This window comes from Taudactylus pleione, unplaced genomic scaffold (genome assembly GCF_031769625.1).
Source record: "Taudactylus pleione unplaced genomic scaffold, aTauple2 ptg000201l, whole genome shotgun sequence".
NCBI classification, from domain to species: domain Eukaryota; kingdom Metazoa; phylum Chordata; class Amphibia; order Anura; family Myobatrachidae; genus Taudactylus; species Taudactylus pleione.
This window is the reverse complement of record NW_028284603.1, coordinates 24,825,602-24,839,590: the sequence shown is the minus strand read 5'-3', so window position 1 is coordinate 24,839,590 and position 13,989 is coordinate 24,825,602. Positions and strand designations below refer to the sequence as shown.

Sequence of the window (13,989 nt, the reverse complement as noted above, 5' to 3'; positions counted from 1 at the left end):
ATACCATTTAAAAAAAAAGATTTTTTTTTTCCAAAAATTATTACATAACACATTCATCCGCTCACCTCTCCAATAATACTGTCCTTTAACTTGGTAGGAAACCAGTTGACATTTCACACTGGCAATAAAGTTGTTTAAAATGAAAAGAAAAGAAAAGAAAAAAAAAAAGAAAATCCGAAAAGGCCCAGGGTGGGCGGAGCTACGAGACGGCGGCGAGCTGAGGGAGAGGGAGGAGGGAGGCAGTGACAGAGGCGGGAGCAGCTGCCGGGGGGAGCAGGAGCCACATACACCGCTCACATCACACACACGGGTATAAGGAGCGGAGGGGACAGAGCCGGGCGCAGCCTGCATCACAGGCATTCCGAGCCGGCTGGATGAGAGAGACTCCTCACCTCAGCCCCATCCAGGAAGCTGCTTCCTCCTGCCAGTCCGCTGCACGGGACGCACACGGCATCCGCCACAAAATGGACGGTTTCGCCGGCAGCCTGGGTGAGTGTAGGCGTTTGAGCATAAGCTCCATGTGTCACTGCTGCTGCTCTCCCACCTGTACTGCTGAGAGGGGGTGATGGTGCACTGGCACTTGTCACTCCTGTCACTCCAACACACTTGTCACTCTAACTACAGAGGTTGTGTGTGTGTGCATATATACATTTATTATATATATATATATATATATATATATATATATATATATATATATATATTATATACACACACACACACACACAGCCAGTCTGTGCTGTTGTGACCTGTATAATATGCATCTCTGTGTGTATGTGTGTGTATATATATATATATATATATATATATATATATATATATTCTTGTATGTTATGTTGCGTTTCATGCCTGCCAGGTGTGTTCAGCAGTTTGTTCTCTGTACTTATTTTCCCTCATGCCTATTTTCTCACATAATAGATACACGAGAAGCAACGTATCGATGGTGCTGACCCTTTAACATTGTTACTAGTTGATTAAAATTAATGCAGCGCTTTATCTCCTGTGACTTGTGCAATAGGTTGCATTGGTGAAAGTGTAATGTGTGTAAAGCACATGGTCAATGTACCAATAAAGTGTGTTGGTTTTTGGTTACCAGTGCTGGTGTAGTTTGGAAACCTGATTGGTATGGGTAATAGTTGTAGTGTACATGCTGACTGTGGAAATTGATTTATTTTTGGTTTACTAAAACTACAGTGGCTCTATGTAAATTGGCACAGTGGCTAGCATTGCTGGTGCCTGAGGTTTCACTCTAAACGTGCCCACACACATACCGATATACTTACGGTCCGATGATGTGTCCGATTTCCCTTGAAGTTCTCCCCGGCAGCTCAGCACACGATATGCTGTCCAATCTTCATACGATCTCCTGCAGCCAGACTTTTTTACAGTGCATTGTTTTCTAGATTGTCAGATCTGCTGTACTGTATGGCAGATCTGAAGATGCGATGTGCGACTTGCGGGGGCGTGCATTGCATAGTGATCGTGAGTGGGGACTCACGATTTGGGCATTTTTTACCCGATCTGTCTTTCCAATGTGTCGGAATAGACCAGATCGGGAAAAAAAAATCGCTATGTGTGTGGGCACCTTAACAATGGTCATATCTGTGAGGATTTATGTTGTTCGCATGTGCCTTTTGCAGGCATTTAAGATTTGGCTTCTGCTTGAAATGGGCCCTTGTTGTGCATGTAGAGTGTAGGGTCCACAGAGGCTGGGACTGATATAAATATAATGTATATTTTCTGTACAGTGCTGCGTAATATGTATGTGCTATATACATATAGGGTTTATCAAATGGGTGGCCATATTTTACCAGCATGAATGCTATGGCAATGGACTATAGAATGGCTGGAAGTAAAACATCCTTGGCATATATGTCCTGTTGCATATACTGCCGAGCTGTATACTTAGATGCAACAGGTATCTCTTAATCTGCTGGAAAGCTGTGTCTCCAGTGGAAGAGTGCTTATCATTGTAGGTACATGGCATTTTCTTAACCTACGACCTACCAAAGCGCATGAATGTCACCCTGAATGCTATTGAGCAACTCAGTGAGTGATTATAAACCGTTCAGTAGGCTTAAGGACACCATACATCTGCCAGCCGGACCGCTGGTTGGAAATGCTGATCGGCGGCTATCGATTGCCAATCCGTCTGCAATTCTGTGAAATTCTTCATGTTAAAATTACCTGATTGGCTGATCATGATCAGAATTTGATTGTAATTGGCAAATCACTGATATCCAACATGTATGATTTAACTGATTCCCTGGCGTCTGGGAATCGGGGGAATTGGCCCAATACATCGCAGATGGGGCCCTTTATCTAGAATGTTATTGTATCTCTGGTGAGCTGTTCAGGTTTGTATTTTATATCACTTGCTCACATATGTTAGAGGAGAAAAAAAAAAAATCTCTCTTCTCAAAACGGGTTGGGTACGGGAAGCTGGCGCTCGGGGTCCTGGTGGTCAGAATCCCTACGCCGGCATCCTGACAAGGTTAGGATACAGACACTTGTTGATCAGTATCCTATCCCTCCCCCTAACCCTCACTCCGCGGTGCCTAATCCTAACCCTAGCCCTCCTCCTAACCCCAGCATTTACTGTCAGGATGCTGGTGCTGGGATGTTGACCGCATTCCCTTAAAACTTTGGCAAAAATTGCTAAGGATGAACGTTTATAAACTGAGTTGTCACAAATTTCCCATACAGCAATATTTATACTCCTGTAATCTATAAAGTGCTGAAAACTACATCTTAGAATTATGGTTAAAATGTAAAACATAATTCTAATCTATTCCATAGCATTGTATGAGTTGAGTATGTACTTTGAGGGCAGGTTGAATTTTGACATTTTTGTACTATGGCTCACCTATGCGCTATATTTTTAGAATGTGTCCTTGTTTTTTAGACCCAGAGATTGCTTGTCCTGCTGGGGGACACTATGAAGATACATCTGGTGTTTGTCTTGTTTTATTCTGCATAGCATCACTTTGCTTTGTCTACTCAGTGCATGTTGCAAGAATCTAAATGTAGCTTCAGTGACGAGAACTGATGAGGAAGTGTAGTACTGTCTGGTACATAAACCTCCAAAAAACTTCATCTGGATGCAAAAATTGTATGTATATAGATATTGATCTCCTAACCCTAATAAAAAGTAAAAATGCAGACTACGTCCCAAGATAAAAAAGGTATCATCCTGTTAACTAGAGTTCAATTTTTAACAGGAAGCCTTCACTAATAAACCTCATTGAGCCAAAATAGTTTTATTGTCCTCTAGCAAAGATAAATTCATTTTTTTAATTTTTTTTTTTTAAAGTATATGATGTAGTCTGTATAATTTATTGTAGACTATTGTGCATGTTGGCAAATAATTTTAAGAATTTATTATTCTTGTATTATGAATTCACCAGGAGCTAGTGACCTCATTTGAGGCACGTGGTGCTGGTATTGTCACTGAGGCATAAAGGCCCTTGTTCCTAGTGATCAGTCAGGCTTTGTATTGGTTAAGCCTATAAATGGCAACTTCTACTATGTGTAGGCGACAGGTTTGTGTATTCCTTGAATATCTGCATCCTATTAATGTTCTGCTCCTATTGTCTTGGCAGTCATTTGTTTTATTTGATTTTTTTTTTTCTGCAAAAAAAAAAAAAATTTGATTTGTATAAATTGCCAGATTTTTTTATTTTTATTTATTTTTTAAGATTTTGTCTAATGCTGCATACACACACCTCCCTGGTGTGCTGGATAATCGATATCGATCATCCAGCACACCTCCAACGACTATAACGACCCGCGATCAACAATCGCGGGTCCCTATAGTAAACTGGTCGATATCGACCAAGTTGACCTGCATGCACGGGCGATGGACGATATCTCTATCGTCCATACCTGCCCGCGCATCTAAGGTTGTTGGTGGGTTTTAAGGGGCCAAAAACTGAACGATATAGTTATCGTTCAAATCGTCCAGTTTTATCGTACCGTGTGTACCCACCATTAGAAGGCCTAATCTATTTTCCTTACGTGCACTAATATGTCTCCATTTTTCTTTTATTTTACATATGGATAACTTCTGAATCTTTATAATCCGCCCCTAAGACTTCACTGTTTTTTTTTTTTTTTGTTTTGTTTTGTTACAATGGACCTTCTATAGATCTGAATTAGTGGATTCTTTACTTGGTACCTTCAAGTCTCGGGATTGCCCATACTTGTGCATTCTGCTATTAGTGTGTGGCCCTTTTAGGGGGTGTGTATGACAAGTGTTAGAGCAACTTTTTTTTTTTGTCAATGTGCCCCAGGTTTTTCAACAAATATGGATAGAATAACGTAGATTGAACCATGAGATCAATGTGCTGTTCATGTTTGTGTCTGTGACTTGTCCAGTGTGTAAGGACAGAGCTGTTTGTCACAAAGATAATGAAGGTTGTCCTCTAGGATTTTCTTTGGGCAGGTTGCTCATCTGTGAGGAGGGCACATTTTAATATTGAAGAGCAAATATTTGGATGTAATGCTACAGCTTAATCTTTGATACATTAATATAATCAATGTTACATATGTTCTGTAGGCATGCAGTGAGAATGTGAATATCGATAATGTCGACACAAGAATGTCGATGGTCATGGGGGCAATTCATTTGTTTTATAGGGTGCCTGGCAGAGTTCTAATGGGTGCCTGACAAAGCAATACAATTGTTGCTCCATTCGGGCGTGCATAGCCGTAAGTAGACACATTTCTGGTCGCAAGCAGAAATGTGCGATAAGTCGGCTGTTTGGGCTACCAATGCAGGACGTCTGCTTCATTGGGCGCCCAAAAAATCATAAAATAAATGATCTTGACATTGTCAAAATGTTGTCGTTGGGGATAGACTGTCAATTGTATTAGTGTTGACATGGCGAATGTCGACGTAATATACTTAACCTGCACTGTAATATAATGGCCAAAATTCATTCATATTATGCCACATAGAAGTGTCCCTTACTCACGTTATTTTGCAAAGCTGAGTTGAATTAAATACATAGTCAGCCCCTGTGTGACTAGCTTAAACTTGTCCTCGAGTACAGTGCATGTTTGCTGTATCTCTAGAGGTTGTTTTGCCTGTAAACTAGAATACATGCTACATGTTAAGGCAGCATTCAGATACTTTTGGGAACCAGTGCTTTAAAGTGACTGACCATCCCGAATATGTGTACCACTTCATTGGGCTGGGTTCAATTCAACGCAAATTTAATAGCGCCGGAAGGAGCTCCCGGTGCTATTCAATTCAGCTCTCTGTTAACTCCGACCTAACTATTCTCGCATTCCTCCTGGGGTGCGAGCAGAAATCTGACAAAACTACAGGCACAATGCTGTTTTCTGCCCTTAGCGCCACAGACCCCAAGCAGTTTAATTGGAGAATGCCGGTTCTTGTGACTAAAAACCACGTTTAAGGCGCGAGAACCGGCATTCTCCAACAAAATAGCGCGCTGAATTGAATAGCTCCGGGTGCTCCTTCCCGACGCTATCTAATTCGTATTGTATCGAGCTCATTGTAGTGTTTTGTGGTGCTTGTCTCGGCAGGCTCTGGGTGGCTCGTAGCTATTTTGCATGCACTGGGGGTGGCGGAGTGGCAGGGGTGATTGTGAGATTGTGTGACTTTCACTGCCCGGCTTGTGTGGTGTGGAAGTTGGCAACAGTGTTGAGTGGAAACCCCGAGGATGTTGTCCTCGGGCACTGTTGGAATTGATTTGGCTGCTTCCTCCTTCCTCCTTGACTTCTACGCATTTCAGACCATCTTCTTGAGATAGGACCTAGATGGTCTGAAATGCGTAGAAGTCAAGGAGGAAGCAGCCAAGTCAATTCCGACAGCGCCCGAGGACAACATCCGGCGCCGGGCGTCTGACGTCATCTACCCACGCCGCGGCTAAGCCGACTGCTCGCAACGAGTCCCCGCCAAAGAAGAAGACGGAAACGCCTGACGGAGGCAATTCCACAGAAGATCGGCGGTAAGGTAGGGACAGTTAGTACGGGCATAGGCGGACCACCATCCGGACCGGGTTCTGGCCTTCCTCCCAATCAGTCTCAGAAGACTATAAGCATCAGTGTTTGTATGTTTATTATGCTTATTATGTGTTTTTTACACAGCGCTCTTTCCTATCTTGAAATTTATGTATTAATTTGCCTCTCCTTCTTCTTAGAGGCCCTACTTGCTGGCACCAAAATAAATTATTATTAATACTACCCTCAGATACAGTCCCCACTTGCAGGCTCCCAAATACTGTCCCCACAGATTTTTTTTTTTTTTTTTGGGGGGGGACAGTGTGGAAAAATGGCATAGGGGCCGGTAGAAATATGCCCCTGTCTCCCCCAAGTCATTATTCATTATGAAGTATAAGTTTTCCTCATTAACACTAAAGTGATTACACCAGAACTCAATGGTTTTTACATCACATTAGCTAGTTGGTGCACATACTGAATACCCCATGCGCGTCAGCAGTAATACTGGAGTGGAAGTAGTCTATGCTACTGCTCCCGGCATAGTGCAGCCCCATATGCCCACATTACGTTGCTCACACTGGCACCTGGGGCTATAGGTGACTGTGTAACAGTGCAGCAGCAGCGTGTTACCTGACAGCTGATTGCGCCAGCTTCACATGGGCAGCAGCACTGGGGTAACCACAGGAAGTTCCCGCAGGAAGCAGAGTCGGACCCTGCTGCACGTGGGGATGGTGTAACTGCCAGCTGGTTCCCCTGGAAGCGCACATTGGTTCCGCTCTCAAAGTGTGTGTCAACAAGGACGCGTTGAGGGTGTCTGGGGACGCGGCGCATTGGGGTAAGAGGAACTGCTGGGTGGTGGGCTGTTTCTGCCGGGCGATGCGCTCGCAAAAGAACAGCCTGGGGAGAACACTGTAACACACGGCTACCCCCACTGGAACTGTGAACGCTGGCCTCTGAAGCGGTCAGTGGCTAAAGAAGCATCTGATCGCTTCAGAGGCCAGCGTTCCCAGTGATGCGGTGCGCGAGTGACGTCATGACATCACTTCCTGCACGCCTGCTGGATTTAGTTAGATCCAGTCAGAGGCAGCTGGGTGCCTTCGCCGCGCGCATGCTATTGGCTCTTTAAACTTGACTACAGATATTTTTTGGTTCTTTGCCTCTGACTGGTTGGCCCCCCTGCTCTAGTTCGAGGCCTTGTGGGTGGTGAAGTTCTTCGTTCTGTAAATATTCCCTCTTGCGCACAAACAGAAATGTAAATTAATATGTACATTAACAGACTTTACAGACTATTTGCAAACTTTTAATTGTGGCTGGGGGAACCTTTAAATGCTTTTTGAAATGAATGTTCATCTAGCTGGTATTGGTTGATACTTGTAAATGTTAAGGTTTAATAAACCAATCTTTGCATTCTATTAAAATTGATACTTCTGTGCAGTCAAAGTTAAGGCTAATTTGTGATAGTTTTCTTGGGGAACAATAACCAATATGCAATGTGGCAATTATCTTCTAATGATGCGTCTGCATATTCCATGACTCTGCACAGCTTTACAAAATCATACGTTTGCTAATTACAGCCCTTATTGCTTTGCCATATAATTCTTTCTCTTACACGTGTAGTAAAATGCAATTTTAAAAAAAAGTATATATTTAGTGTCTGGTAATTAGATTGAATACGTTTTTACATAACAAATTGTATCTTTTAAGAAAATAATAATTGAACACATTTGCTTAAATGTCACATTAATTATTCTCCCATCTCAGTGCCTTGTTTCCTTAAAGAACATTCTGAAATCACTGGACTTCCAGAAGAAATTAAATAACCTTACGTACGATACATAAATGATTTCACGTCAGTGAGCACTGGGAAATGGCTATAGTACCAGAAAGGGGTATTAATTAATACCTCGCCCAATTTGATTTAACTATCTGGATTCAAGCATGAATATCCTTAAACTCTGGACTATAAAGGCAGATATTGGGAACCTCTGAGTTACATGAATGTGTTTGCCAAACTGCAACATTTACTAACTTCATGTTATGCCATGTACTTTAATCATCCGTTGTTTATAGATCTGCTTAATTGCAGCAGCATTAGTACTGCAGGGCTTGACCAATTTTTCACACACACACACACACACACACACACACACACACACACACACACACACACACACACACACACACACACACACACACACACACGTGATTGAGGAGCACAGCTCTGTGTGTTATGCAACTGTTACACACACTATACAAGTCCTCAAAATAGTCACAGTTGAATGGATATAGTAACATGGAGGCCCCCTCACTGCTCTGCACAGCTCCCCTGCTCCACCCCCCACCCTCTAGTAATATCGGACCACATTTAATGTAAAACAATGGTGCCAGAAAGTACAAACAGAACCCCCCCCTCCCCTCGTGGTCAAACCACTATCCGTCTGAAGCTGGTCCGCAATCCCTGGCCATGCATCGACCCTGTTACCGGGGAACTCTAGGCAGCCAGAGGTAGGCGACAGTAGACAGCCGGGACATACAGGAGGATCAGCGTAGACTGAGACAGACAGCATGGGTCAGAGCAGGACAGGAGGAGTCAGCGCAGGCCGGGAAGGACACAGGCACAGCAGTCACCGCAGACGACACTCAGCACATGCACTCCTGTGCATGAAATGAACGCCGCAATACTATAGCCATGATCTCCGCGGGGACTAATGAGGATCTACTTCCTCCCTCACTGCAAAATCTGGTAGCCATGGCCTGGCCCCTGGGATTTGTCAAGCCCTGTATTACTGTAAAGGTGAGTAGCCGTGTGTCAATTTGGGCAACGAAAATAAACAATTCTGAAGGATGTCAGAAGTAAGCGGTACAGAAAGAAAGATCATGCAAGATATCATGTATGGTAGAGTGGCCAGACGGAAGCCACTCCTTAGTAAAAAGCACATGGCAGCCCTTATGGAGTTTGACAAAAATGCACCTGAAGGACTCTCAGACCATGAGAAACAAAATTCTCTGGTCTGATAAGACAAAGATTGAACTCTTTGGCATCAATGCCAGGCGTTCTGTTTGGAGGAAACCAGGCACCGCTAATCACCAGGCCAATACCATCCCTACAGTGAAGCATGGTGGTGGCAGCATCATGCTGTGGGGATGTTTTTCAGCGGCAGGACCTGGGAGACTAGTCGTGGTAGAGGGAAAGATGAATGCAGCAATTTACAGAGACATCCTGGATTAAAACCTGCTCCAGAGCGCTCTTGACCTCAGACTGGGGCGACTGTTCATCTTTCAGTAGGACAACGATCCTACGCACACAGCCAAGATATCAAAGGAGTAGCTTCAGAACAACTCTATGGGCACGATTCTATTCAGCGCGATGTAAATAACGCCGGGAGATAGCTCCCGGAGCTATTCAATTCATCGCGATGTTAGGTCGGGGAAGACTCGTTATCGCGCCTTAAACAGGGTGTTTAGGCGCGATAATGGGCATTCCCCGACCTAACTTCCCGGCATGAGGCTGTTTTCCAGGCGCGAAGGGCAGGGATGAGAGAAGAAATCATTAGTCGGTCTTGGCAACGCGGTGTATTGAATAGCTCCGGGAGCTCACTCCCGGAGCTATTTACATCGCGCTGAATAGAATCGTGCCCTATGAATGTCCTTGAGTGGCCCAGACTTGAATCACCTTAATAATGCTACCGTGCTGGTATCATACAAACATTAGTGGTGAAATATATTTTAAGCAGTTCTCTACCTTGTTGCAATTATTTTTAAATATTTTTAGTTTTAAAAGTGATTTTAAAATCTCTGTGTTCTATGTTATATAAATTGTTAATCCTTCCTACAATCAGGCTCACTTTTTTTGTCATGGATATCAAAGCTGTGAATATGCGTCAACTCTAAAAAGGTGGAAGATTTACAATAAAAATAAAGAAAACAATTACAGGGCAATGAGGTTTGGCTGCAGTTTCATCTCTCAGAAACATGGTTGGTAATGAGCAGGCTTAGCCTTGGACCTTTCTTGCCTCCATGTCCTCCAGGAGCCGAAAATTGGCTGTGGCATTCTACAAAAACATAGCATTGGCAGCGTCTTATTAAATTAATATTGGTGTATGCTTCCTATAACTTAGACTGGACTGGATTCAGAAAATCTTACAGACTTCCTTTTGTTTAATATCATTTACGTTTATGTTACAGCTCATTACAGTTTTTTAGTCATGAGAGAAATAATCTGTAGATTGAAGTGACATGCGCAGTAATGTTTTTACTAAAAGGTTTTAATAAATTAGTAGAATAGTGAACTAAAGTTTGTTTCCTTTCTCTTTTTTTGGAACACCATCAGTTTGCTGTGGCTAATCTTCCTTGAGACCGAAGGCTCTTTTTTATTTCTATTACTTTTGTTAATCTATGGATATATAATTTTAGTTTTCTGTTTTACAATTTATTTTAAATACATGGCAGTTTGTTTCGGTGGAACTTGTATATGACACATTTCTGCTGCGATGTCTGCAGTTGTATGCAGAGACTACATTTGTCATATCCAAAGGGAGCACCAAAATAAAAAATAAATGTTAATTGATAATATGAAGCTATTGCTGAAGAACACAGAAGCAAGATTAAAGCCACGAACTTAAAAATGGTTGCCGGAGGCCATGAGCAAATGATTACATTCGTCATCTTAAACTGAAATAAAATCATTTTAAGGGAGTGATTCAATTCTTCTATTGAGCACCTTCACTAATAGGTGACACGACAGAACAATTTACAGTAACTGTTGCTCTGTTCGGGCACCCGTGCTGCGTGAGCGTGCCCGATGGCATCGGTTTTGGCTGCACAAAGGGGGAGATGTATTTTAGCGGCACTTAGTGTCCCGCTATATCTCTTGCTGCTTCACCTCTTTACCGAGGCGAAGCAGGAAGCACTAACGATGTGATGTATGAACATCTCATCGGCGGGAGCTGGGGAGTGTTGACTCCCCCTCTGGCGATCACTGAGTACACAGCGCATCAGCCTAGTGCTGATGCGCTATTTTAAGTCCCGGCTGGCTCCACTGAGCACGTGCGGGATCTCGCAAGTATCGCCAGATCCCGCGTGCAGCCCTGGAGCCGATAACCACCACAGCAGGGACAGCGCTGTACCTGCTGTGGGGATAGGGCATTGCTAGGCTGTAGCTGTTGGTAGCGACAGCTGCAGCGGGCCGAACGGTCAGGTAAACTGACCGTTCATACATTGCCCAGGCTATCGGCGCTGCTATCTTGTAGATAGCGGCACCGATAATGACTGGTGCATAGTGCCCCTGTAATTTACCTCCAAATACCCCCGCTCATACATCGGAGAAAAGCTGTATCAGTGCACATAATGTGCGCTGATGCAGCTTCGACACTTCATACATCTCCCCCATTGCGTCTAAACCTGTAAAAAGTACTGCTTTGTGTACACACTCCCGACTGCAGGAGGCAGTGAGCAGAAATGTCTACCCGGAGCTATGCGCTTCCCTGAACAGCGTAACAATTGAATTACTTTGTCAGACGCCCATTAGGTAAAGTGCATTGTAGAAGAATTGAATCTCCCCCTTATTTCAGCATAAATTTACACCATACTGGTTACATTTTCATAGCTCATTTGGATTTGGTCTGCTAATATCGGCTGACTGAGGCGATAATGGCACAGTTTATGGCTGCAACCGAGCATCAATTATCCATCTTTTTTATTTTTATTTTTTTTGGGCAAGAGAACAAAAGGATGTTCAATTAGGACTTCAGCTAATTGCTTATTAAAATCAGTCTGTGAACTTTAGAGCAAGTCTGCCTCAATGGTTATCTATGACCATTGTCTCCTAAGACCTTAATTGTATTGCATGTCCAGTTCTCCAAATTCTATCCAATACATTTCCATTAAAATAGAAACCACATGTGTATACAGAAGAATAAATATGTCTGAGTGAATTTGTGTAGATTGTGATCCCTGCGTTTCAGCTTTCTCCAACTGCGCAGTTTCCAACTTCAGATCTTGAACATATTTGTGTCTTGCCAAGAATTGCACTTGCTGGTTTTTCCAAAATGTTATCATAAGTCTTCTGCTGTTTCAAAGGTCCTGGACAGCTGTTTCCTGGCTTATATTGATTAGTGTAGACAGAATGAAGGGGGGTGTATGTTGCTCCAGGAATACATATCTAATCAGTAAATTCAAATGTGCTTTAGAGAAATGGGTCAGATATTTGTCCAGGATTACTTATTAATGTTAGGTAGCCTATGGCAAATCAGCTTATTGGGCGTGCTGGCAATTGTAGTTCCACATTAGTTGGGGGTGACAAAGGTTGCTTGCCCCATTGTGCCTTTCCATGCAGACACCAGTACAACTAGTAGTGGTTTTTTTATTTAATTGCACCTATATTAAGTCTTTTATAATCTGCTAATAACACAAGTGCATGTTGGTGGGACATTATATAAAGGCGGGGCAGATGGGACTGAATACACTGGTTTACAGCATCTTATTGCAAAGCTAACATTACACAGCATCCTCAGTGTGGCATTTATTTCTCATTCTTTGTAAAATGATTTATACTGCTTAGATAAGCAAAATGTATTTTTATCCGACAGCATTTACCTTGGGATTGTGTAATACCATGTTGACCGTTTGTCACAACCTAAAAATTATAAATTTTTTACTGACCTTTACTGATGCAGATATCTACACAATGCTGAGATATAAGCATGTAACTTTCTGCTAGACATATGGTTGCTCACAATAGTAGCTAGTACCAATAAGTCTAGAACTCTGTGCTCAGTCACATAGGAGACTCTGCAATGTTTTGGGAAGCCCAGCAATATGAAATAGAACTGAAATTCAGGCCATACACATATGGAATTACTGTGATTTTTCATTATATTCCTACTTTTCCTTTCAGTAAAGGATGATTTAAAGGGAAAATTCAGCTTTGGTGGAAATATCCAGGTCCCAGAAGATTTCCTGCCTGGATTCCAGTGTTAAGCCTATTGGTGTGATTGTGCATAAGTGAGCGTTACTTGATTTCCCTCCATTCATTGCATTGCATTAAGCTGTGTGCATCGTGTTACATTTTTTTTCTTTCATTTGTTTTTCCATTACTCCAAATTCACATCCGTCTTTGTACATTTATTAAAATACACAGGTGTGAACAGACACTATGGTAATCCTTAGCTCAACACACCAAGGCTTGTAGTTTAGCAGAAGCTGCAGGTGAAAGCTTGTCCTTTTCCTGAGGTTGAGTATCGCACACACTGTACTATTTACTGTTCCATGCCATTTGCAAAGAACAGGAAAATGGTGACAAGGTACACACAGATGGCTGAAGCTGACTTCTCTGTTCCAGGATCTGGCAAACATTACAGCTCTAATGTCTGATCAACACCCCTTGCTAAGTAAGCTTGCATATCTTAAGCGGGACTTAAGTGTAGTCATCTTAAAGACCTTAATGTCTTGTTGTGATTACATCCTATCCTCAGGAAAATCTACCTTGTTAATAATTGGGATGTTAAACAGGAATAAAGTATACCTAATATGGGAGCCTAAAACTTATGAATACCACACTGCAACTTATGTCCTTATTTAATTTTCATCTGCTTCTTACTCCCCACTAGGGCACCTAACACTTGGTTGCTTATGCCCTGTTGCTTATTTGGGTCTTACGGTCGCCAGTGTAGCAATGTACATTATCCATATCCTTGTCCTGCATTGTATTGTACTGTGGGCGGAATTCAATTGTGTTCGCGGCCTGCATCTCCCTAAAGTGACAGGAGTTTGCGGGCCGCTATGCAATTGTTCTAGATTTTCGTGCTGATCGCGCCCAAAGTGGTCGGGTTTGGCCGCGTAAAGCAGCTAAACCCGACCAAAGTGCTGGGCGCGATCGCGAAAAAGTGATGTTTGAGCTCCCAAACATGTCACTTTTCTCACATTTCAGCTCTCACCCCCCTGGGGCTGCGAGCTGAAATGTAGCGCTGTCAGCTGATCGTGCCCGACAGGAGCAAGAATTGAATAGCTCCGTCGGGTGCGACG

General features: G+C 42.9%; 1 protein-coding gene across 4 annotated transcripts in view; it reads left to right on the top strand.

Annotated features, from left to right (window-relative positions):
• Positions 1–226: 226 nt before the first annotated feature.
• Positions 227–13,989, top strand: part of EML4 (EMAP like 4) — a 167,087-nt gene continuing 153,324 nt past the window's right edge. For 2 of the 4 annotated variants that reach the window (XM_088477286.1, XM_088477285.1), the window contains exon 1: positions 227–489. In XM_088477286.1, coding sequence (XP_088333412.1) covers positions 375–489 — 115 coding nt within the window. In that variant the 5' untranslated portion in view covers positions 227–374. The remainder of the gene's footprint in view (positions 490–13,989) is intronic. The other 2 variants (XM_088477289.1, XM_088477288.1) reach the window with 1 other exon arrangement.